Source organism: Egretta garzetta, unplaced genomic scaffold, assembly GCF_000687185.1.
Source record: "Egretta garzetta isolate BGI_Z169 unplaced genomic scaffold, ASM68718v1 scaffold245, whole genome shotgun sequence".
In the NCBI taxonomy this organism is placed as follows: domain Eukaryota; kingdom Metazoa; phylum Chordata; class Aves; order Pelecaniformes; family Ardeidae; genus Egretta; species Egretta garzetta.
The window spans coordinates 167,428-194,263 of record NW_009259721.1 but is presented as its reverse complement, the minus strand read 5'-3'; the positions used below and the strand labels follow the sequence as shown (position 1 = coordinate 194,263).

Sequence of the window (26,836 nt, the reverse complement as noted above, 5' to 3'; positions counted from 1 at the left end):
CAGGCGGGGTCCTGAGGCTCCGTCCTGGGAAGCACGTGCGTGCATCTGCGTGAAGCGTGTGCGCTGAACTCATTTTTCTGCAAGCTGTTAAGATTGGTGCTGGGGGGAACGTCTTAAGTTTTAATTTCAAAGACTTGTACTCTTTTTTTTTTTTTTTTTTTCTGTCAAAACCGAATAGCAAAACCGAATATTCTCTAGCATCTGCTATGCATTTTAACTGTGCACCACCAATGATAAATGCATGTTTGATGTGGGTAATTCAGAACAGTAAGTAGGAAGTACACCACTCGGATACCCTTACTGGCTTTGATCAATTGGTCCCACCAGATCAAGCGTGCAGTGAAATACTCTGTGGCTACGCTCTGAGTTATGTGAATATAACCAGACTTTTTTTTCATGTTGAGATTCCTTATGAAATATGTTTAGATTCAAATGTGATATTCTGACAGGAGATGAGTTAATTTACAAGACAAATTTCTGTGACTTTGAAAACACCTTGTAAAATAAAATTTTCATGCTAAAACAATCATATATTTTAGAAGTACTCTTGAGAATAAAATGAAAAAAGGATCAAATACTGGACTTGGGGAAAAAAAAAAAAAATTTAGTTCATTTACCATGCAACTGCATACAGGCATGCAATAGCTAATATGTTCCTGTTGTAAAAAGCTTCCACTTTGGCCAAAGTGTAGTCTATAAAGCAAACTAGGGTTTGAAAAGCCACCGTGAAGTAAGAAGCAAGCGGGAGAGTTCCAAAGCTGTTACTGATACCTTGAGTCTTGAAAATTGTAGGTAGTTGATTTATTAAAGGAAAGCTCTATTTTTACATTAGCTGTACCTTTTTTCTGGGTTTTATAATCCTTCTTTATAAATCTACCCATCAGAAACTAATTTTTAAATTTGTGCAGGATTATAACAAATGCCCAGATGATGATTTTAATTTGCCATTTGTAATGATGAGTACACCGAACCGTGGTGAAATGACTGATTCAGGTAAGACTAAAATAACCTTGCATGTTAGTTTAAAATTTTTTAATAAGTTGGCATGTTTCATGAGTAGTTTAACAATTTCATAGCTCTAACACTGTTAAATATAGTTCCGCTGTTACTTTTTTAGAAATACATTGATCAAAATCTCTTCATATTTCAGATGCGATTTCACAGCAAGTAAAACTTTGCTCTGAGGTAGATGAAGAGGTCAGCTAAGTATAAATTCTGCATATCTAATTTCTTAGGGCCTCCTAATTTGTTCCCAAAACAGTGCCTAAAGCACTGTTCAGTAGATACTTCAGGGCTAAAGGAAGCAGTCAAAGGGGAATAATAATTTTCTGTCTCCTGTTTAAAGCTGGATCAGTTAGAGGAGGTATTTGTGATTTAATGAACGTGCCTGGAATTAAACCTTTAAATATTAAGGAGGTTTCCAAGTTTGTGTGGTAGGGTTTTTTTGGTGGTTTTTCTTTTTTTTTTTTAATAAGTGCCTGGGCAGTCTGGGATTTTTAATCAGAGTAAGATTTAGACACTTAAATATCTTTGTTTCTGAATAGTCTGTTTAAAGGCAGAAGGATCGAAGTCAGAGTATTTGGAAAATTGAAGCAGATTATCCCAGTTGCCTTATCTGCTTTTATCTATAAAACAATTAATTTAGTGCAGTGGTTTCCTAAAGCATTTGATTCTTCTCGTAGTGTCTTTACCAACGTTTTTCTGCTTAGTATAGCTCAGTAAAGCTTTTTTTTTTTTTTTTGCAGTAGCTTCTTGTGCTTCCCAGATAGAAAATTCTGCTTGCTGCAACAAAATGGAACATGTTTCTTGCAGTCCTCCTAACAATTTTCATATCCCTCAGGACTAAACTTCTTTTAGCCCTAGCAGCTATTGAAGTACAGTCAGGACTGTAATAATACCATGATGCAGCCAAAACAAGGATAGTGTTAGGTGACATCGTAGCTGAAACTGCAGAAGTGCCCTGTGGCATACTGTACTACTCTTACCTGCCTAAAGCACTGATAAAACACTGCTTGTACAGTTCTTTAAAGGTGTTCTAAGCGCACAAATTTGGTTATTTTTTCTTCCTGCTGCCTGTATGAGTTAACTGCAAAAAAGTATCGCAGGTGGTCTTGGACAAGATCTCTGAAACTGCTTTTACTTAACTCATCAGTGTCTGTCAGAAGAGGAGGGAAATGGTGTGAAGAACCTAATGGAAGGAATCTTGGCTCTACTGATAATTCTAGCAAAACTTCTATTGACTTGAGTGCAGTTAACCATATCTTTAAGGCTATCTGTTTAGCGATGTCACCTATGTCTGAAGGCAGCAGGGTATTTCTCACCTGTGTTTGTGTCTCTTACTTGTTCTGTAATGTCTGTTGATACATACGCAGTGGATGCACAAAGATACAAACTTTGGTTCCAGATTGTATATAAGCATGTGTTACCATCTGTGGAAAAAGATGTACTCTTGTGGCATTTCTAAGAGATAAATATGTATCTAAAGCGTTATTAATTAAATAGCATTTGTGATTAAATTGTGGAACCTATTTTAATAGAACATAGAAACAATGAATGAATTGTATTCAAAACTCTACAAAGAGGCTGAGAAGATCAAGCGGTGGAAGCTAACTGTAGAATCAGAACTAAAGCAGAAGGAAAGAAAGCTGCAAGAAAATAGAAAGATTATTGAAGCACAGCGTAAAGCCATTCAAGAATTACAGGCCAGTATTGTACAATATACACTGCATATGTAAAGAGAAGGTTCTTTCTGATTTAGTGAGAGAATATTCATACAATTAAATATTAAAGAATGTTGCAGAGGCTGAAGAAACTTTGAACTGTTAATGTGATGACTTCAAAGAAGCTGTTTGGCTGGATACCAACGACCTGTGGCTCTAATGTTATTAAAGGAAAAAGTAACATTTTGGTTTTTAAAAATGTTGTTCCTCTTTTTAACCACGTACATTCCATCCTTGTGTTATTTACATGCACATCATACTCTGGGTATGCAAAAAGCTGTTCAAGACTGAATAAGCTTTCATCCTCCTGGTATGTGTAAAGTATGCTCATGCATATTTCTGTATTCAACACATACAGGAAGTAGTGCACTCTGCTTTGTCCCAGTTTCTTATCTCGCTAGTAGTGATGGACAGCTTTGTGACTGAAATACATATTTTAAACAATTTATTGGTCCTTCTTTTTGTTGTTTGTTTGCATTGGCTTTGGTAACCCAAGTAATCTTTGATTGACTTTTGCCTTGAGAAAACGGTTATTCTGAGAAGGGGTGTGCGCATGTAGTGTGTGAATGCGTGTATGAATAACATGCCTTAAGTGTTTTGATTGCTGGTAAATGACTGTTTATCATTATGCCTTTCATGCAAACTGTAACAAAAGATGGCTGAGCATGTAATACCAGAGAAAACAGATTTCTGTCTTACGATGCAGAAAGCTACTTTTTAAAGTGAGATTTAAGAAGTTTATTTCTAGTATATTTTTCAATAACAATGCGGTTTTGTATTTGTTTCCTATGAAATTAGTTTGAAAATGAAAAACTAAGTTTAAAACTGGAAGATGAGATATGTGAAAATAAAGATCTCTTAAAAGAGTAAGTAACACAGTCAATTATATTTTTGTGAAAAAAAAAAGAGTTTTCGTGCTGAGAACTGTATTAGTATGGGAAGTTACATATAGCTGTTAAATCGTAAAGGTCATCAGGGTGTTTACATTGCTACTACTTAGGTATACAAAGTACCATGCATTCCTGTGACAGCATATTGTGGTATTTTTTTCCCTCTTTTAGAAACAGCGCCTCAAGGCATCTGTGTAATCTGCTCAAGGAAACCTGTACTCACTTCACAGAGAAGTCCACCAAATGTAAATGCTGTTTAAATTTTGATTTATGAGAGTAAATGTACTTCTAGCTTTCTTTAAATTCACGAAGAAAAAAGTTATCGTTCTATTCCAAATGTGTTCTGTGGCTGAGATAAACTGTATGTGGCTCTGCATCAGAGTGAAGTTAGAAGTGAAGCCATAGGTCTAATGCATGCAATGCTGAATCCAGAGGTTTTCTGAGGTCAGTATGGTTGTTTGCTAAAAGGTCACAAGCCTTTTCTGTATGAAGTTCAGAATTGTTATTACAATCTTTAAAATTTTACTAACTTGATCCTGGATACTCGAGAAGCACCTGTTTCTTTTTAGCCTTGTTTCTACAAACACCTGTGTATAGATGTACTGTACTTCTTTGATAGCTGTGTTTCTTACTGTTCTCTTCTATAATTGTTTTCTTAGGGAAAAATAATACAAATTACAAAAATGAAAGAAAAAAAAAGATGGAGATGGAATATTTTCACAATTCTATAATGACAGTTCTGTGGTCTAGGGTATCTCTGGGGAAAGAATTCAAGGCTAAGCCTTATATTACAGTTTTTAGAACAATAACATTTTTGATACATTAATATTCAACAACATTAATACTGTTAAAATTCATAGTTGCATAGATTGATCCAGAATTATAGTGTTCACAGAAAAAGTGAGATTGGGAAGGAAATTTGAAAAGCTGAGCTTGCTTGATGTTTCAATGGAATATACATTTTCTCCAGATGAGAACTTTTGGCACCCTGTGTCATGATGATTTTTTTTTTTAAATAAGAAAAGAGCCCATAATTCCTTTCTTAATTCATTATGCTGTTTAAGCTTAATGGCTTATACAGCTGGCATTCTTTTTCAAAAGGAAAATTTTGTTCCATTCTTATTTGATAGATGAACATGAAAGAGAGGAAACAAGACAACTATATGTGGAACTTAATAACAACGTTGAAGTAAGTGATGTAGCTTGTTAAAAGGCTCAGATGTGATCAGAGTTTTATGGATAAGTTGAGAAAACTGAGTTACGTGCATATGTTGAGATATTCGTACAAAGAATGTTCTCTGATAAACTGATCAGAACTGTCACGTATGATATGGGGAGTCAAGTTTTCAGTCCCTTTTCAAGAATTATTTTTGTATTATATAGGGCATGTCCATTGGATAAAACGCAACAGTGTTTGGGATGTAGATTGATATGATCTGTGTGATACATATGATCTGCTTAGCATTAGGTGACTGACATAACTTCTGTCGTCTTTTTGTACTGTTTGACCTACCTGGTGATTTCACAGAATGGCTGAGGTTGGAAGTATCCTCTGGAGAACATCTGGAGAACTTCCCCTGCTAAAAGCAGGGTCAGCTAGAGCAGGTTGCATGGGGCTGTGTTCAGGCAGGTTCTGGAGTTGGGTATATTGGTGTTATTCTATTAGATAACTTTATTTAGTGTAAAGTGCAATATAAAATAGAGATGAACAAAGAAAATTAATTTCAGTTTTGAGTGTGGTAGAACAACAAAATCCGTTATGAAAACAGGTGATACTGTGTGGAATAAGAAGTATAAAGTGTGAATATGCCTTGACTTAAAGAGAGTTTTTTACCTTTTTAATTTGTAAAAGAAGTACAGTCTTGCCAAATAAATTAATTCATTGTATCTTTGTTATTAATTATTCTGGTGTGGAAGATAAGGTCCTAGTGTATTTATAATAGAGAAATGCGAGGCATCATTGTTTGGGTGTGGTGAACTTGACATTAAGCAGAGTCAGAGAGTACATGGTATAACAGTTAAATATTAATTATAGGTTGTTATAGCAGCAAAGGCAGGCACAGTTTCGATCTTGAGTTTAAAAACTTTTAAACTTCCAATTTTGAACAATTATTCTGTTAACTGAAAATATGTTTATGCTCTGAATTTTGTTTTTAACAAAATTTCTCCTACAAGTATGAGTGTGCTTGTAGTACTGTTTGTTTACAGTCCACAAACATAATTCTTCATTACTGAAAGTACTTAGTTTTACATGAACATATATATTGAATTTTACTTCTAGAGAATGATAATGGCATTTGAAGAGCTTAATGTGCAAGCAGAGAACACCAGATTGGAAATGTGTTTCAAATGTGAGAATTCTGTTTATTGTGCTTATGCTGCAGGCTTAATGATTTTGTACTTCATAGATTTTATTGCATGCAGTTTCAGGCCTGAAAGATACGAAGTGCTAGAATGGTGAGCTCTTAACTGTGACAGTCTGGATGCTCTTTTATTCATGCTTCCTGCTACTAAATGTCTGGGCCCTTTTATCGTTTTTCCACTGCATCAAATTTGGAACTTAATTTTTCAAAGAGTTACTCAAAGCCTAAGTTTTGTCTGTGAAGTACAGTCTAGAGGTCACTACTTATTTTGTGTAGTTGGTTGGTTTAAATTACAATGCACTAGCGTATAGATAGAGAAATTTTAATTAAATGTTTGCTATATTTGCTTAATTTACACTACTATATGTCCATTTAATTTTTACATGTGCATTTCTGTTAGTTTCTTATAATGAACTATTAAGTAATACATGGAACAATGACTAGTTCTGTGGAAAGCTGGCATGAAAATTTAATTTGACTGATTAGAAAATAATTTCAAACACGACCTCAACAATTATTCTTTAGGAAAGAAATTGTACAGCTGCACAATTATAAGCAATCTTAAACTGGAAATTGTATTTATCTTGGAGTATATTTTAGCTAGTATATTAACTATGGATATTACTGTATCTCAAAAGTAAAAGAAGAAGCAGAAAAAGTGGACAAGTTGGAAAAAGAATGCAAACTGCAAGTCAGTACGAAGGAAAAGCAGGTTTGCTTAGTTTTACAATCTAATATGTACAGCTTTATTTTCGAACCAAATCTTGCAGCTTCTTTAGTATTTGAACTCTGTTTTCCTTTTGTGACTTACTGATATATGAAATGAAAATAATTACTTTAAAAGTGCTTGGTTGTTTGTAAAATGCTTGGATTTTGGAAGGATGGAAATTAATATTGCAAATGACCTTTTGATGTTGTGTTCATTCTGTGTTATTTATTTGAAATAAAATGTGAATTAGGCTGCTGTATCGTAACAAAGGACATATTCGTGACAAGATTTGAAAGCACCGTGTAAACACTGAGTACTTTCTGTTCTCTATACATACGCTTGCTTTATGCTTCTGCACAAGCCTCTTTTATAAAATTAGTAAAGCAGTCATCACTCGTCGTAAAGCAGTCATCACTCGTCGTAGTTAAGAAACTAGTTTATATCTTGTAAGAAGGAAGGTGGAAAGAAGGATTATAATGCATTTCAGACCCCAGGCTGGTAAGAGAGCTTAGGAGTCTGAGGTTAGAGTAGGTTTTTTGTAGTGGTGATGAGGTAGCATCACCAGCAGACTGATTAAGTTGAAGAAATTAATTGTGGTAAGAGTTTTTAGCTTGTAGGCAGGAGCCTGAGAAGCAGAGCATCTGTCTATCTGGGAAGGTGAAGCGGCGTTAGTTTTTCTGAGGGTGGATGTGACACTACAAAGGGGCAAGGAGTGTTTCTGGGCATCAGTAAAAAGGAAAAAAGTAACAGCTGGAGCTGCATTTAAATCAGATTCTGCTAACTTCAGTGATGTTCCAGTACCTTTAGTTTGTTGGAATTAATGTTTTGATTTTTGAACTAAAGAGCTTTTTCATCCAGAGTAATATGACTTGTTCGATATTTGGCTAAGACTGACCACCTTATTTAAGTTGAATGATAACAGTGTGCATGCATGCTAATCATAATAGTGCACAAATGAAAATGAGAATCTGTCCTTTTTTCTAGACTTCATTATGACATCATTTTAATGTTGTTAGATTTCAGTTCTTGCCACACAGAATGATGAAAAAGATGCTATAATAAGAGACATCAAGACTCACCTGCAGGAATCCAAAAATAAGATTGCTGACTTAGTAGAAGCAAAAAGTAAGAGTGCTCTCTGCTATGTTAAAATGTATTGATTATAGAAGTATAGTAAAGAGGATTGTGATCGTTTTACCCTGTTACTAGTCAGCAGCAGAATTTTGGGGCCTTGCAGGCCATGTTTTTGTTTGGAACAGAAGCTGCTGATGTGGGATCAAGACTACAGTGTAATTTGTGTATGTACAAAATTTAGACCCTTATTTCATAACAAAAGCTTTCTCTTTGGGCGTAGGCTACACCCTTAGAGTATTTTTCATTTACTCTTCAATAAACTCTGGTGTGAACACGTTATACTGCTGTAAAGGTGCCATATACCCTGTCGTTCCTTTTCTGTAACAGAAGTAAGTTTTATCAGGACATTCTATAACCTGGCCTCTCCTGGAGATTTTTCCTGTTTCAGTTGGACTTTTATAGTAAACATGGCACAATAATAGATGAAAGTGGTTTTCCTGGTTACTGGATTGATCTGTTTCAAATGAAGTTTGTGAAGGGTCTTCAAAGTATATTTGTTCAGTAGTCCATAAATAGTAGCCTTGTTCTGGGTTCAGCAAGACATATTTTCACATCTTTGCCAAATGAACCCCCAAAATGTTACAGCTTTTAAATGGAATCTTACTTGCAAATAGGCAAAGGACCAACTGGGATTGGAAGTATAACTATTTTTGAAGGGTTCTTTTTTTTTAAAGGTGAGTTGAGCAGTGAGAGCTTTTGAAGATTGCAATACATTGCTTGAGTTTTGCAAACTTACAGTCAGGTGCCACTGAGGAAACTTACTTTTCAGAACTTGATTTTCAGTATTTTTAAGACATTTATATTACAAAATATTTATAGTCTATGAGGCAGGTACCTTTCTTCTTTAGAACTGAGGCAATTTTCAGCCTCCCCTTGCGTGGCGAGTGGGGAGGAAGGTTTTAGTATTGGTTTTATGCCAGATACATGTACGTGGCTGCATTTTGTTAAATTTTATAAATATAGGTAATTTTACATTTTGGTTACTGTTACTTAGTAAGTTGAATAATCATCTTGAAGCCTTTTTCCTTAACAATGACATGAATACATTATGTAACTTAAGTTGTAGGAATGTATTTATCTGTAAAATAGAAATGCAAGCATTTTTTAGTAAATATCCTATTTTTCTTAAATGTAAGCATATATCCTTTGCTTAGGACACGAAGAAGAAATGTTAAAGGAATCCCAAATCAATCAAGAACACTTGAGGGCAGAACTGGAAGAGGCCAAAGTTTCATTGCAAAAAACAGAGGTACAGCTTCCTTATAATTTTCCAGCATAAATTAGATGAGTAATTACATAAATAATTACTGATACTTTAGATATGAAGCAATTGTATCTGTTCGTTGCAAAACACATTTAGAAATTATATAATTTTTTGTAGGTTATTCAAAAGAGCTTAGAATCTGAATTGCAGACTGCAGTGAAAGCATTAGTTCAGGTCACTGGAGAAAAAGAAGCACAGGTGGAAGAATGTAAAAAAACTAAGGCTTTGCATGCATCCCTGAGAGAGGAGTTTGAGACTTCTATTTCCAATTTGAAAAGCTTGCTGCAAAAAGAGCAAAACAGGTAAATTAAATGTTTTAAATTCAAAGAATGATCTTATAGGTAAAATACTAGATTACTGATCTGCTGGGAATGAAACCTAAGCTTCATATGTGATTTGGTGTATTAATGTTTTTTATAATCACTAAAATATTTTATTTTTTTAAAAGTCCTTCACCAATCTGGTTATTTGAATTATTAGCACTTGGCGATGGTTATGCTGTTTGATTTTGTGTGGATGCAGCTCTTAGCGAAGAGAGCAGTAATGTCATTTAGTACTTGATAGGTTTTTATTAATGGAACATTTACTGAGAAACATATCTTGTGTATGCGATAATGGTACTGTTTCATGTAGATGCCTATTATTAATGTATTTCAGGTTTTCTGTAGTTTTAAAAACTATGTATTTGTTAAAGAACCTGATAGCAAGTAAAATCAACTTTTCTAAAAATGAGAACAGAACAGTAAAGATGTATTTTAATGCATAATCACTGATGAGTTTTTCAAGAAACAGTGATTTTGGGGTTGTGTCACTGAAGTGTCTTCTAAGCAGTTGCGCTTTATGACAAATCCAAGAGCAAATGGATAGGAAGCTGAAATTAGTTTTTTTTGGACGCACTAGTCTAAATGCAGAAAATGTAATGTAACTTTTTCTGTTGTGCTGGTTGATATGGATCTATATGAAAGCAAGTTGTCGTCCACCCACCCCCCCCATAAGTATTTTCAAGAAATACATGTTTATGTATGTATATGTTTGTTTACTTTTATGTCTGCTGTTCCGAAGTTGTAAAAGTAAAATTTGATACGTTGCAAGCAGATCTATCACCTGCCTATTGAAAGGCAAATGTTCTTAAAATGCTTGTGGTAAGACTTTGCCTTACTGTCCTTTAATTTTCAAGTGCAGTGCTTTGTACTACATAATACTTTTTTTTTTTTTTTTTAAATTACCAATTTCTTAGATCGGAGAAATGTGAAGATGAGTCAAAGCTACTTACCTTGGAGCTCAGAAATAAGTCTGCTGAACTGGGTAGGATTTGTAGAAAGAAAGAAAATGAGCTAGGCACTAATAATAATGTTTTCTGCTGTTTTCTGAAAAGAAACTGTCCCTATTGCTTGGAAAAATGGTTTTACAGTACCCTGTACCTGTCAGGAATGCTTACATTAATGTTTACTCAGCTGACTTCCTTTTCTTTGCTAGTCATTGCAGCTGGCAACAGTCAAACAGCAGTGCTGTGCAGACCTTCAGTAGTAAGGCCATCATGCATGGATTCTCCTGCAAGTTATTTTGGTTTCTCTGCACTCTTCCAGTTAAGACTGATAGTGCTGCAGACCTGTTTGAGAGGTGGTGTTTGACTGTTGAACAGGAGATTCCAGGAATGACAGCTGTAGCTTGTAGCAGAGACAAAACGCTTGCACTAAGCTTTCCTGCAGACCACTCTCCACATGTTGGATGTAGAATCACACTGACAGTGGTTAGCGTTAAATATTGCTTTGGTATCCTGTGATTTCTAGATAGCTTTTTAGGCTCCAGAGTAAGAGATCTATCTTTAGCACTGTATTCCAAGTGTGCAGCATGTGTCTCGAGTCCTGATGTGATGGATGAAAAATACAGTTTGATGTCCTTGTATGTATCGAGGACATCTGAAGAGAAGTGTTAAAAATTTAACTGCTAATGCTTGTCTAGAACAAGTGAGATGTGACCTGTGAGAGTACCGGAGCAAAAATGAATTTGGTCTCCAGTACTTGCAAAAAACACCAGTAATGTGAATGTGCACATAAAAACCATTTTGAAGTTCCTAATAAGTAGCTTCTTTTGTCAGCATATCCATGTGAATGTCTTCAGCAGTGCAGGTATTTTTCTGGAGAAATGCAGATGCATCAATACTTGAAGATTATTCTTTTGTAAACATTGTTACAGTCCAAGGTTTATTTGAAGCCATAATTGTGGAAAACATAATAGACTCTGAATTTTATTTAAGATTAATTATTGGTTTCTCTTAGATTCATATTTTCTAATGGATTTTTGAATAATTTTTTCAACTCTACATTTAGATTAAGTCATAATTTAGCTTTACAATTTCTGAACTTAATCCAACAAGTTTTGAAAGTTGGGTACTGCAAAGGGATAAATGCTTTATACTGCCTGCTAAATGTGTAAAATTATTTCTGTTCAATTAATTTTATGCTACATGTGCTGTAGAAGAGATGACTAAACTAAAACGTGACAAAGAAATGCAACTTGAAGAGCTGTCAGAAACACTGGTAAAAGTTCATTTTATTAGTCTCATGGCATTTCCTTTTCATGTGAAGTCTCTCTTCCTTTTTAAGTATCTTCAATGCCATGTATAGACACTGTCTAATCTGCCTTAATGTTGCTACTAAACTTTCTTACCTGTCTTAGATTATTCAAGTGTTTTCTTTGAAGGACCTGATTCTTTCCACTGTTTTTCTTGTTTTGTTCTGCTTTGCTTTGGTTTTCCTTGTCAACATTTCTGATAATTGCCTTCTTCATTCACACCTATTCAAATGCCACTCTCTCTGGACGTAAAGATTCCCCATTTTTAGTTATGCCTAGTACTCTCTCTTTTCCTCATTCCAAACCCATCTGAAAAATACTTTTTTTTTTTTTTTTTTTTTTTTTTTTTTGGTGATGAACATTAGCTCAAACCTTGTGAGCACCATGCATGTGATACTTAAGGTTGAGGGATCAACTAATTTTTGACAGTAAAGATGATTCCTCGAGTGGCTGGCTTTCTTCATAATCATCTTTTAAAAATTAAGCATTGTAAAGGCTTACCTAATTTTGGTGTTTAAGGGATAACCAAGCTTCTGATGCCACCCAGAGAAGGCAGTGGAGTTTGTGAAAAGGTTGTGTGTGACAAAATGGGGAAACTAATAAGCAATTTCATAGGTTTATTACTTCACAAATATGTTGTGATGATTTTGCTGTTTGTGGGGTGTTAGTTATGGCGAGGTGTCTTCCATACTGCAGCATTTAGTACCTAGAAAGCACTGAGTACTTTGGTGCACATCCCTTTTCAGAGGAAGCATTTAAGAGCCTGCAGAAAGGTCTTTGGGGTTGTAACACACTGTTCTATGTATTCCCATTATACTGGGTGTTCTTTTCTTACTGATAGGGAAGTTTCCTGAGGTAATTAGCTCTAGTTTGTGTGAGCCCTACTGAACTGTGACACAGGCCCATTTTCTGTTACAGAAGTCTACGCTATACAAAGTACACTTTTAATACAGGATTTAATACATGATTTTTAGTTATGATCTTGTATTTACAAGTCTAACAAGAAACTGCATCAGCTAAAGTAAGACAGTATGAAACTGGATTTGATTTTTACCAAGTGTTTGTGCCTGATATACTGTGCATTGAATTTTCTAAATGTGAGTTTCGCTAATGTTTTTAAACAGGGAAAAGTTGAAGGACTTCTAGTGAAGAAGAAAGATCTTGAGGCTACTGTAGAAGATTTGCAGAACAGAGAAAAAGAAACAAAAAATGTCCTCCAGATCAGAGAGGTCTGAATAAAGAGTGATAGTAACATGTTTTTATGAATAGTTAAGTTACACATTTTCAGTTGTGTATAACATAAGAAATAACACAGAGTCAGACCAGTGTTCTACCCAATGCACTGCTCTGCTCGTGGCAGTTGCAGCAGAAGACACGATGTAAGACAGGAGGCTGGCTATTATCTATGGTCTGTTCCCCTTACATTCCTACAGTAGCTGTATTAAGGATGTTTGAGGACACATCTCTGTCCGTTGCCTTTGCTATCAACTTAGGGACTTGTTCGTGTTCACTTGTCTCATCTGGTTTTGAACATCCTCGTACTATTTGTCTCCATAGCTGCCTGTGATAGGAAATTCCAGAAGTTCATTATGTGCTGTGCTTAGAACTGTCTCTCTCCCCCCTCCCTCTCTCCCTCCTTCCCCACCCAACTGCCTGCTGGTGCCTGTGGTATCAGTGTATCACCAATTTTTTGGACAAAACAGTATACAAAGCATTTATATATTATAAACTACATTACATTACAAGGCTTGCCTTATCTTGTAATGGCAGCAGGATTCTGAGGGAAGAGTTTTGCTTTGTGGTTTGGGATGCATCCAAAGTATGTGCTTATTCTATCGCATAGTACTGGAATTCTGTGATTTTTTTATTTTTTTTAAATTTGTTTTATTTAGGGGGATGCAAAAGCTTGTGAAGCCTGAAGCAAATGTCTTGATTTAAAATAATATCAGAGGAAAGCTAGTTTTGTCAGTAATTTTGCAGACTAGTTAGACTTACAATAGGGGACACATTTAGCATTCGCATCAGAGTTCAGTATCTCACACTACTTCCACATCACAACAGAGAGATGTGAATATACAGTCTAATTTATGGCATGTACGTAGTTTTGTTTCACCTTAAAGCTTTGTATTGTCAGTTCATTTCTGATGGCTTTCATGACTTGTAGTTTACATATGTATACTCAAAACACTTTCTTTTTCTTCTGCAGAACGAAATCCGTGATTTGAAAGTACAGCTCACTAGTACAGCTGAAAAGGAACAAAATTATTTAAAACAGCTTATGACACTGAATGCAGATCTTGAACAAGAGGCGTATGATCACTTTTGAAAATATAGTATTAGGGTTTTTTGTGTTACATGGAAGTTACTTTAATATACAATGGAATGATCTATGATTGTTTTCTAATGATAATTTTGAACCTATGCACACAGTCTGACATCTGTTATATACTTAGATTTATAAATTGCATTTGCTGTAATATCTCTGTGACTTACTTGAGTTAACACGAAGAGGAGGTTTCTGAAGTCATTGTTAACCCTGCTTTGAGTTGGATATTGAACTACGTCGTCTTCAGCAACCATTATGTTTATATAACAGTTGACTCATTTTCTTTCCATCCTCTGTTGGCTTTTTGCATCCCTGTCACTTTGCTGCAAAGCTTAAATTTGTAGATACAGGCCTGGGCTTTTTACAGCATGAAGTAACATTTTGTAGCAGATAAATTTAACTTACAAGGAAATTTCAAAATACGCTTTCTTATTTCTCTTGACCATTTATTTTAAATTAGGCTAAAGAATGAACAACAAACAGTGTATATCAATAAGCTTTTATTAGAAAAAGAACAGATAGCACAAGAGAACAGTGGTATGGCTACAGAACTGAAGAAACTGCAAGAAAGTCACGAGGCAAGTTGTAAACTTCCAGCTGTTTTTAAAGGACAACATTGAAATATAAATCATGTTAAACTACAACATGACATGGTTCTATAGAGTATCTGAACTACTTTTTAAAGTACAAAGGAAATGCAGTTGCCCTTGTGAATAAGGCAGGTCAAGATACTGCTTACGATGTCTTTGAATTTTTTAAGATGTCACTTTGAATTTTATTGATTTTACTTACATGGGTCTTTATTTAGGATAGTAGAAAAAAAGAAGAAAATACAAAGCAGTTAGTTGAAAAGCTGGAAGAAGCAAATGACCAGTTAAGGCAAGTAAAAACAAATATTAATGTACAATATTATTAAAGGAAATAGACTCAATTCCTTCAGAGTTAGTTCAAATGTTGTGTTCATATGCTGCTTTTTGTGATTTTCAGATTAATGGTGTGTTTATGCTATATAGCTAAACAGAAACTATTTAGTACTGATGTTGGCCAGGTAGAAGTTTTGACAAATTAGTGATACCGATTGCTACAGGAACAATTTTTGCCATAGCTCCATATTAAATATAGCTATCTTGTTCTGCATTAACGTCTTAGATGTGAAGGAAATGAAAATAGAAGTTAAAGGTTATGGATTAAATGTGAAAAAGTGAAACTGGTTAAATGTTACTCTCTGAAGCAGTCTCTGTACCACCAACCCAATAGACAGGCAGCCTTCCGTGTTTCACAGATGCATTACAGTATTAAGGATTAGAATATATTTTCCTCAGGTAAGGGGAACATCTTTCCACACTTAGAAGAAGTATGTATAGGTCAGATGTTAACTTACCAGTCACCTTGTGTCATTTGAAAAATATTTTCACTGAACAGCTTATTAATTTCTCATCAATATTAGCAGCTCTTTTTCAGAAAATAAAGTATGGGTTTATTTAGCAGTAGTGAAAAGAAGTTAGTTATTAAGTAAATATTTACTAATGCTTGTTAATTTGGCATTTAGAAGTGAACTGGAATTTTTGAAGGAGAAGATGGCAAAGACAGGTGAAGAGATTAAAAGTAAACTGGATGAAAGAGAAGAAAATGTATGCCATATCATGTACTTTATTGTGAAAATAGATAACATAACCTGTAGGACAAAGTCTAAATGTAAAACTTTTTTTTTTTTTTTTCTGCAAAGTTGTGCCTAGGGATGTAATTTCTCACAGAGGCTTTCTTCTTTTCGGTGCTGCTACCAATTGAGTCAACATATGTACACATGCTGAGCCCTTTTATTTTAAAAGAGAAGGACCTTCACTGGGATGCTTACTCTTTACATGAAGGCTTAAAAGAAACCCCCCCTTTTTTATTTCTGTATACCCACTTAGAGATGGATGGGGTATGGATTAGCTTTCAATATGCAATATGAGTTTTAGTTTAAATATGTTCAAATATTTTTACTTTCTTACTGTAGTTTCAAAGCACATTGTTTTTTTAACATAATAATGGATTTCAAAATTTTATTGTAAATGTCAGATTTACAATTACAATTCCAGGCTAAGAGTATTGAAAATGAAATTTCAAGAAAGGAAAAGCAGTTGAAGATTCTAGAAAATAAGGTATCAAAAATAACTTTTTTTCACGGACTGTAGAATCTTCATACGGGATTATTTTTTAAATTGCAAAGTTACTTTTTTTCTTCTTTCTGTACTCTACAACCACTGAGGAGCCTGCTCACTGCTATTGATGTTGATGATATTGGGCTACCAAAATTCCTGAATTATGTTATGATTAAAACTTCAATCATTATAACACATTAGCATGTGTTTCAGTCCCATTAGAATTAAGCAGACTTGTGCAAATGCATGTTTAAGAACATTGACAGTAATCTCTAATACAGCGAGTCATTTTTTAGGAGTTTATTATAGGAGTTCATTAACTGATGTTTGAAATCTCTTTTAGTTGAATAATTTAAAGAAACAGGTGGAAAATAAAACCAAATGCATTGAAGAGTTGCAGCAGGAGGTATGTACAGTTTTTAAAAGTTGCAAATACGTAAAACATGGTATTTTGTGGTAACTTACTTTTTAACAGGTTTTGTCTGCTGGTGTGATCTCTTTAGATATACCTATGTAAATTATATCATGTCCTTATCCTAACTCTGAGCAAATTAACGAGTCACCTTTGGAATTACTTGATTTGCAAAATTATCCTTACTTTTGAAAAATGCAGTTACAAAAATAATATCCTTAATAAACTTTTACTATTTTCATTTAGTACATGGTATCATTGATATACTTGAAATAATGACTTATCTCGGTTACCAATAGGAGAAAAGAATTGTGCATTAGGACAAATTGTTAATAACTGTACTGTAAAAATCTATAACTTTTATTTTTTGTCATGACATCTGCACATTTTCTGTCAGCAGCATCTTAGTTTTTCTTACCATTTTGCACCCTCTTTCATTATTCTCTGTTGCCCATGAGGGTCATGAAGTATTATTAAAGTAAGTAGTTGAGCACTCTCTTGTTTGGAGAACTGATCTGGAACCTGAACGGCACAACAAAGAGTTATTTGCTTTTTGAAAGCTGGAATTTTGAAGATTATGACCTACTTGATGCAGTTAAATCATTACATAATTCAATTAACTTATTAAAGTATAGTGTGTGTTTTCATTTATTTTAACAGAATAAGGTGCTGAAAAAGAAAATCACTGCAGAAAGCAAGAAAACAAGTATTTATGAAGGGAAGGTAGGTTTAAATAACTTCCTGTACAAGATGAGTGTAATGCACAAGGACTGAATGTTTTAAGTCCCAGTGTAACTAATGGTAATACATGTTCAGCACATTCTTCATTGTTTTATGGATCTGGGATACAGATTTTGCAGGAATGAATCCATAAGTTTTGGAAGATGCTTCCATTTTTAATCACTGGATACTGACTGGGCTGTCAGACATTTATAAGAGATGGACATCACATATCAAGGAATTATGTTGCTAATCAGTCCCTTTCTTTTTTGGTTGACAGTGTACTGAGCATTGTTTAGTAAAATGGCAAAGCAATTAAAACAAATACATATATTATTCACTGTATGCAGTTTTTTTACTGTGTTCTGCAATGGTAGGTCCCTGTAGAATATTGTGTTCAGTTTTGGGTACCACCCGTCAAGAAAGGTGTAGACTGTTTTGAGGGTATTATGAGAAACTTTTAAGTTGAGCAGAAAACATACAATAAACCAGTTAAAAATCTTAAATAGATTTACAAGAGAGGGAATAAAATCTCCGTCTGTATCTTTTTTTATGAATAATTCACAGCATTTAAGGTGGCTTCTTAGGAATACACTCTTCCTATTCGTTTCACACCAAATTCTCATTAATATTAGCAGCCAAAAGGAATGAATCGTCTTTAAAACTAAATAAAATTCTGAAAATAAACTATTTTAGATATACTGTTTCTTCACTTCTTAATTGAAAAAAAAAGATTTAATTGTAAACATAATGCAGTCATACAGTCATATTAGCAAGTCTTAGGAGACTATTGGTTATGTTACATTTTCCTGCCTTGCATCCATGCCAGCAATACTGAAGAGGCTTTTGTACAAAAGGCAGAGTAGTGTCAGATTGCTAATGGATGGTTTCCTTATATTGGAATGATTCTTCGTGATTGACTAGCCTCTAGCTTTAGGACTGGTCTAGTGACTGGGATGCACAAAACTGGTATGGTCTGTCTTTCCCATTGTGGTGTTGCCACTGTTTCTATGAGTATTTTCTAAGTCCCTTCAGGCCAAAGTTAAACTCTCTATGAAAAAAAGCTGAACATTAAATTGGAAATAGTTCAATCATATACCTGGAAAGTAACAGAGTGATTCTGCTCAAAAATAAGAGGTAAAAAAAAAACCATTGGTATATTTATTCCTGAACAAATAACAGCAATAATTCTGCATTCTCAACAGGTGAATAAATTACAATTAGAGATGGAAAATATGATAAAGCAACATAAGGAAACAACTGACATATATCAAAAAGACATTGAAACAAAAAAAGTAAATGAAAATAAACTTCTTGAAGAGGTGAGAGTTGTTCATTTTTACCGCAACTTTTAATTATTTTTTGATGTATGATGGTTTTGTGAAGCTATATTGACCGGAGTCCTTGCTTTTATGTAGCAGTCTTAATGAAAATGGAACTTCTTGTGTGCCATACCATACCACATCATGCTCAGTATGTCAGCTGGGGGGAGTGACTGCTGCTCGGGAACTGGCTGGGCATTGGTTGGCGGGTGGTGACCAATTGCATTGTGCACCACTTATTTTGTATATTCTTTTATCATTATTATTATTTTCCCTTTCTTTTCTGTCCTATTAAACTGTCTTATTCTCAACCTATGAATTTTACCTTTTTTTACGGTTTTTTTTTTCCTACTCTATCCCCCATCCCACTGGGAGGTGGGGAGTGAGCAAACAGCTGTATGGTGTTTAGCTGTCTGCCAGGTTAAACCACAGCAGTTGCCCATTTTAACAATATATATAAAAGATACAGGATTTGAAGAGCATCTTAAAAGCAAATGAAGACTACACTAGATTAGACTATACGTACATTGCACCCACAGGGGTAAGAAGAAATGAAACTAAGAAGTGGATTTTTTTAATCTATTCTTGTTAGTTATTCATGAATTAAATGAAACTTGTTATTAATAGGTAGAAAAGATGAGATTGCTCGCTGACGAAGCAACAACAACACAGAGAGAAACTGATATCCGATGTCAACACAAGATAACTGAAATGATGGCACTTATGGAAAAACACAAGGTAAGAGATTTTACTGATTTCTGTTATTTGTAATCTGTGATACTATCTTAACTAAAAGCCTTTTAAAACCAGAATAGTACAAATTAGAAAGTGAAACTTCATAATAAAGATCTGAGTCTAGGAAAATTAAATTGAACACATGCTTGACTTTTCGTCATCTAAAAATAAATTCATCTTCAGATTTTGAAAACACGCTTACTGGCAGACAAATTCCACTTATGTAAATTTCTAGGATTTTTTTATATTTAGGCTTTGTTTTATACCACCCTAATGCAGTGTTCTTTACTATCAGTTTGGGCCTCTCTTTATGAGGAGATTACTTAGTGACCTTCAGCTGTTTAATGTAGCATATTTTAATTTACATTCCTTATTACTCTGTTTTGCAGTATATTTAGCAGATACCATTAATAAAAATAATATGGCTAGCTTTTATGTGCTGGAACACGTACCACTGCCTAGAGGTAAAGCATTCTCGGTCAGCCCACAAAATAATACTGCTTGTGCATTTTCTGTTTTACAGTTTCTGCTGAAGCATCAGTGTTTGTTCATAGTACTTTCTGAATCTTCAGAAGAGCCTTATTTGAAAAAAATGAGTAATATTTTAAGACTAGGTAGATCTACAATTGTAGTATTTAGTCAAATGTTTTGAGTTTGGCTTTTTTTTTTAACACAGCATGAATATGATAAAATGGTTGAAGAAAAAGATACAGAGTTAAAACTTTATAAAATAAAAGAGCAAGAGCAGTTATCATCAAAAAGATCATTGGTAAGGTGTATTCTTCAGCACTAAATAATTAAATGGAGGGACTGCTTCTTTAAAGTGTAATATAATTCTAAATATCATATTGGACTTCTTCCTATTTAACACTTGGGGGGGGTTAATTGTCTGATTTAATGGGACTGAACAGTAAAGATCAACCCACTAATTTCTGTTTACTGTTATTTGCTTATAGATGTGCATTAAAAAACCCTCAGATGTTCTAAAAATAAATTGGAGTAGCTATGCTTTTCTGTCTACTTTCCCTGATACTGTGTCATGTTCTAACCTCACTGTCTGAATAAGAAACTTCTGTATTAAGTAGTTGGATTCCACCCCACTCCGGCCACTCCCTTGGTCTCACAAGTGTTTTAAAGTTCTTACCTTGAACAGTTCTTATCAAGTACCTGTTTCTTGGTAGTACTTCAGCTCTTTTTAAAACAAACATACCTTTCAGCATGCTGACTTTATGCGTAAGTTACCTCTACTGAACAAATGGAATTTTCTTTCTTTTATAATGAATATTCCTGTTAATTACAGTCTCATTTGGACAGTTTTCTTTTTTTCCAGGTTAAGCATAGTTAACCCTATCCTACATCTAACTGTTTTTAGGAAAGTGAGCTGTCATGTTTGAAAAGCGAACTGTCATCCGTTAAGGAACAACTTAAAGCAGAAATCGAAGAGAAGGTTTGTGGGGTTTTTTTTTTTAATTAAATGTAGTAGTATGAGTGACATGCCTGGCCTGGTCTTATGCACTATAATAATGACAGCTGTGAAGAGCACTTCTAATTCTAGGTCTTGCTCTCACATGCTGTCTGATTTCAAGAGCTTGATGCTTTCTGTAGTCATGTCTCATTTCTGGTGGTAGGGAATGTTTTGCATTACTCCTTAATTGGTAAGCGTGAGGGAAGCAGAGAGAAATTGAAACCCTATGAAGAACTGTTTAAGCTTGCAGGGATAGTGTCAGGAAAGCCAAAGCCAATCTGGAGGTAAAAATGGTAAGAGAAGTAAAGGGCAACAAGAAAGGCTTGTACAGGACCTGCTGCCGAATGTGGCAGGAGTTCTGATCACAAAGGACAAGGAAAAGGCTGTGGTACTCAATGGGACCTGGAAAGTCTGGAGAATGGAAGACTTACCCTTGGTGGAGGAACATCAGGTTAGGGAATCTTTAAACAACCTGGACATGCATAAGTCCATGGGATCTGATGGGATACACCCAGAAGGGCTGAGGGAGGTGGCCAGCATCGTTGCAAGGCCACTCTCTATTATCTTCAAAAGTTTATAGTGACTGGCAGAGGTTCCTGAGGACTTGAGGAAAGCAAACGTTACTCCTACTTTTAAGAAGGCAAGAAGAAGGATCTGGTGAAATGTAGGCTAGTCAGCCTCACCTCAGTCCCTGGAAAAGTGATGGAACAAATAATTCTGGAAACCATTTCCAAATGTATGAAGGACAAGAACGTGTTTGGGAGAAGCCAGCATAGATTTATATGAAGAGGTAATTGCGCTTAACCAACCTGATTGCCTTCTATGATGAGATGACTGATTAGGCAGATGAAGGGAGAACATTGGATGTTGTTTATCTCAGCCTTAGTAAGGCTTCAATACTGTCTCTCGTGACGTCCTTATACGCAAACTGATAGGTGATTGGACAGTAAAGTAGGTTAAAAACTGGCTGAACTGCTGGGCTTAAGGGATTGCAATTAGTGTGGCATGAAGTCCAACTGGAGGCCGGTCACTAGTGATGTACGCCTGGGTGATTCTGGGTCCAATACTGTTTTAACAACTTCATTAATGATTTAGATGATGGGACAGAGTGCAACCTTGTCAATTTTGCAGATAATACAGAATTGGGAGAAATGGTTGATACAGCAGGTGGTTATGCTGTCTTTCAGAGGGATCTGGACTGGCTGGAGACATGCGTGAACAGGAATTCCATTAGGTTTAACAGAGGGAAATGTGAAGCCCTGCATTGGGGAGGCAATAATTTTTAGAACTGGTGCAGCCTAGGGGCTGACAGGCTTGAAAGCAGCTTTACAGGAAAAGTCCTGCAGTTCTGTTGACCAGCAAGTTGAACATGAGCCAGAAATGTGCTCAGCACCTTAGGCTGTATTAGGAAGAGTGTTGCCAGCAGGTCAAGGGAGCTGATCCTTTTCCTGTACTCGGCACTGGTGAGACCACATTTAGAGTAATTATTTCCAGTTCTGGGCTGCCCGGTACAAGACAAGGGCACACTAGAGCAAATGCAGCAAAAGGCCATGAAGATCATTAAGGGATTGGAGCATCTGACAGAAAAGAGGGACTGAGAGAGCTGGGATAGTTTAGCCTCAAGAAGAGTAAGCTCAGAGGCATATTATCAGGGTGTATAAATACCTTATGGGAGGGAGCAAAGAAGACAGAAGGAGACTTTCTCAGTGGTATCCAGTGAAAGAACAAGAGGCAATGGGAACAAAATGAAGTACAAGAAATACCATTTAAACACAAGAAAAAACTCTTATTACTGTAAGGGTGATAAAACAGAGGAACAGGTTGCCCAAAAGAGGTTGTGGAATGTCCACGCTTGGAGACATTCGAAACCTTGTTGGACACAGTCCTGATCAACCTACTGTAGTTCAGTCTGCTGTGAGCAGGGGTGTTGGACTAGATGATCTCCGGAGATCCATTCCAACCTTAACCATTCTGTGATTTTGTGATTGCTATATAGTGCTCTTCATCTGGCAAAAGAAATGCAAAATAGAATTTAAAAGACAGCAAAGGAACATTTACTTCAATAGACAAGAATGCTTCCCATTTCTTGTATGAAATAATAACTAAATAGAGCTTGCTCTTTTTTAAATACAGCTGTGATAAAAATTGTATCCTATTTTCTCATTTTTAATGAGGGATGGTATGGAGGTTCCTTAGAAGAGATGGGAGAAGTTTTATAAGAAATGAAACTGTAAATAGAAAAGTAATGTCTTTTGAATGCTGCAGTTTGACTAAATCTGGGTTATATATTTGTGTGAACTTTGTAATGGAGTGTGCTTGTGGTTCTGTAATTACACCAAGATGATTTTCAACAACTGAATTAAAATATTTACTTCCTATCATGTAACTGTTTTTAGGAGAATCTTGCAAAAGAACCCCCCCAAAATATGGTTCCTGAAAATGAAAAGAAGCACAAGGTAGCTTTAACCTTATTAATTAATTTTAGAATTGGTAATATTTATATGTAGGCAATCTAATTGAAGTTGCATGATAAATTATGTACACTCAACAAAAGCCATTGAAATGCTTTTAATTTAAATAAACCTTTTTTAATTTCAGAAGATACAAACTCATTTTTCTGAGACTCATAAACCTGATTTAGATCTGGACTGTGCATCTATTAATGTAAAAAATAAAAACTCTCCAAATGATATTCCTGTAAAAGTCAACATGATGGAAAAGAAAAAAATGCCTCCTTCAGTATCTGCAAAAAGTCCCTTGGGTAGTCTGCCCTTAAAGGTCTGTAACTCATAATAGTGAATTGTTACTGTTTCATTTTCCTGACTGTATTTCTTGCTTCTCTGTAGATTCTTTTTTATTTTTTGTTGTGATAAGCTGGGATTTAAAAGGTAGATAGCCACAAAAAAAAGTATTCCACAGCAATATTAGAAAGTAGTTTGTGTAAAGACTCCCACTGTGTGTCATTTTTCTTGCTCAGTTAATTTGTCTGTTATGATTGATCAGTAACAATTCCTGTCCTAGAGGGACTGTGAATTTAATAATGTCTCTAGAATTTTTACTTAGTCTTAAAAGAAAAGTGTTGTCAGTTTGTAAAGGCATGTTTTTCTCTATGGAACAGGAAATACCTTGTATAGCTGTAAAAATTCAGTGTATTCCTGACTGCTTTGTCATAACTTTAAAAGCTGCGCTTCTACCCTGGCAGAAGCTCACGTCATGTTTATATCCTAACAATAGAAACAACTACTATTTTTATGTTATCCTTTGTAAATAAGGATTGCATTGTTCCATCACAACGTTTCTGAGAAGCTTAACTTCCAGTGAAAGAACTATTTAAGTAAGAACAATCTGGTTCTTGATATCACAACCGATGTCTTTGTGAAAGCTTTTTCCTGCAATTTTGTTGGTTTGCGTTTTCTTAAATGTTGGTTATAGTCTGCATGTAGTGACTACAGTTCAGAATAACCTGGTATCTGCAGATAAGCCTGAAGAAGTTAGGTATAGCATGCCATAAAACTCCATTCTTCCACAGCTTCCTGTTCATTCTCATTGTTTAGCAACAAAAAAGGGTTTATTTTTTTCCTTTTTGCTTTGTTTGTCTTTGCTTCACATTTTGGGTGGAGAGATAATTGTGCCACAGCATCTCTTTAGTGTCTTTCCGGATACTCAGTCTGTAAACTGGGTTATGAGTTTGGTTTTAGATTCTATTTTCCACTGAAAATGTAACTTTAAACGCCATCTTTTTCTTTCCCAGACATATGTTATAAAGACTCCTCCAATACATAATCATGTGCAGAGTGAAAGCACAAATCTGCATTCAGAACAATGCGTAAGGAAAAAGCAAAAAGTGCTTCTGCGGCTGGATGCTCAGTCAGATAGCTCTGAACACAGTGACCTCCTGGTAAAAGTCAGAGAACAAATAGTGTACTTAACAGTTCTTTATGCATACTGCTGTATCTAAGGATGTATATACAGCATGTGGGGTTCTGTATCCAAGGCAATATTTGTGTGTGTGGTTTTTTATTTTGTTGGTTCCTTCTGGAACTGTATTTATATGTACATAAATAGTAGCTATATGATAGAGGACCACTATACAAAAATATATATTAACTTTTATAATTATTTTTTACATTGTTTTTATTGATCTGTTGAGGCTTCATAGTAACTGCTTAACTTTTTTTTCATACTCTAATATTCCTAGGGGGAAAGAAAATACATTTTTGAATATAGTGTGATTAAGTAACTTCTTTATTTTTAATTTAAGAGCATAGTCTCAGAGGAAGAAATGTTTAAAAAATTGTACAAAGATTATCCTCAAGCTTCACAACTGTATGCCATGACACCAAAAAAGGTACCTTAGCTTTTCTTCACATCAAAATGAGCAGTTAATCAAATTGGTTGTAGAAACTAATGTATGGCTTAATTTTTCTTCTTAGAAACCAACAACATCAAATGTGAAAACTCCAGGCTCTGTACTGAAACTTACAACCATGAGAAAAATGCGAGAGGCTGGATGGACTGCAGTTTCTAAAATGGACAGGAAAAGAAAAATTAAAGAAGCTGAAAAGCTCTTTACTTAAAATGAAAAAAATACTAGTGACCTAGCATTATTTGATTACTACAAGCACAATATTATTCTTTCAGTTAGTACATTGTTGCATTTTTCTGTCATACTTAGTATGTTTAATACTATATTCGTTGCCTTTATACACCTAGACTTTATAGATACAAAACTACATCAGCCTGCAGAGCATTTTCTACAATTCATTCCCTATGCTATGTCAGGAGACAAATTAGCCCACTTTTAAATTTAGAAATAAGTATAACTACATATAAAGCTGTTTAAAAAAATTGTCTGGCATTAGAAATACTGGTTTTAAAGAAATTCAGTGTTGTTTTAAATTTACTTTATTTTTCTTAATACATAATTCACAAAAGGATATTATTAACAGACATATTGAAGCTGTTACAATGCGTGCAATTTTACCTGAAGTTGTCTTGCTTTTTCATTCATTTTAAATGTTGTCAGAACTGTCGTCTTGACTGTTTTGTTTCAGTAGCTGCTATTTCACTATGTTAAAACAGTTTGAAACTTTTAAAAGTTGAATTTTTAATAGAATTACTTTGGTTTAAAAAGATTTCAGCTTTATAAAGATTAAAATATGCACACATGTTTTAAGATTGTAAGAACAATGTTAAGATGTCATTAAATTGTTTATCTGAAACGTAAAGTGTTGCTTTATATATTAGAACACAGATATAAATGATCAGGCAGCTTTCCTAAGGACCAACAGCTTCTGCCACGTACACATAAGAATAGTTTAGAATAACATATATTTCAGCGTTAATCCTTGATTAATCTTGGTTTCACCATAAAACAAAAACCTCCTTCAGAGCCTAGAGATAACAATAAAACTACAGGTACATCTTAAAATATTACGAAAAATCAAAATCCTGGATTTGTCTGAAGTGGGTGGCAAAACATATGTACCTCATTCTTTTTGTGTGGCAATTTCACGTATAGGCTAGTAGTTGGGTTCCTTATGCCTTATCTGCGGAGCAGTGATATTAATAATGATTTTTTTTTTTATTGTATGTAACTGACAAATACTCTCTAAAGATCTGAGAGAATATACTGTTTCTCTCTCCATATTTGGAAATAGAATATGTTATGCAAGCAAATTTTCTGAGAAGTTAGAATGACTTTTCTTGCTGGAAAGAGATTTCCTATGTTTGTGGAATATTGAGTTTTTGTAATATATCTGCTTAAATAGTGTAAATTAGACCAAACGAAGAAGAGAGAAGCTGCTTATAACACAAAAATTCCAGATGTCTGTTCTTCACAAGAAGGACTGTTTTACCTTAAGTAGTGTAAAATAATCTATTTAAACTTTTCCCAGATACATTAATTATTTTTTGACTGGATATAGAAGGTATCATGGAAAGTCAGTTATTCTTCATTTTAGTTTAGCATGTAACTTACTAATACCTCTTCAGCTACTTTGCAGGAAAAAGAAAATGCAGTTGCCAGAAACACAATATCTATGTGCAGTTTGTCACT

The 26,836-nt window shown here is 34.7% G+C and overlaps 2 protein-coding genes across 2 annotated transcripts in view; both read left to right on the top strand.

The window, feature by feature from the left end:
* Positions 1-53, top strand: part of LOC104126804 (bile acid receptor-like) — a 6,878-nt gene extending 6,825 nt beyond the window's left edge. The window contains exon 10 of the mRNA XM_009639409.1: positions 4-53. Within this exon, the coding sequence (XP_009637704.1) occupies positions 4-53 (50 nt within the window). The remainder of the gene's footprint in view (positions 1-3) is intronic.
* A 177-nt stretch (positions 54-230) lies between these two features.
* SYCP1 (synaptonemal complex protein 1) lies at positions 231-25,355 on the top strand. Its single transcript, XM_009639408.1, has 31 exons — positions 231-254; positions 909-993; positions 1,151-1,197; positions 2,538-2,702; positions 3,519-3,586; positions 3,782-3,855; positions 4,741-4,799; positions 5,892-5,961; positions 6,612-6,685; positions 7,699-7,807; positions 8,971-9,065; positions 9,198-9,382; positions 10,318-10,385; positions 11,559-11,620; positions 12,779-12,883; positions 13,861-13,964; positions 14,441-14,558; positions 14,789-14,859; positions 15,530-15,611; positions 16,062-16,124; positions 16,468-16,530; positions 17,197-17,259; positions 18,462-18,578; positions 19,206-19,316; positions 19,990-20,082; positions 20,686-20,760; positions 23,175-23,234; positions 23,377-23,556; positions 24,530-24,676; positions 25,040-25,126; positions 25,212-25,355. Exons 1-31 carry the CDS (start codon positions 231-233, stop codon positions 25,353-25,355), a joined length of 2,868 nt encoding a protein of 955 aa, XP_009637703.1.
* The last annotated feature ends 1,481 nt before the right edge of the window (positions 25,356-26,836 follow it).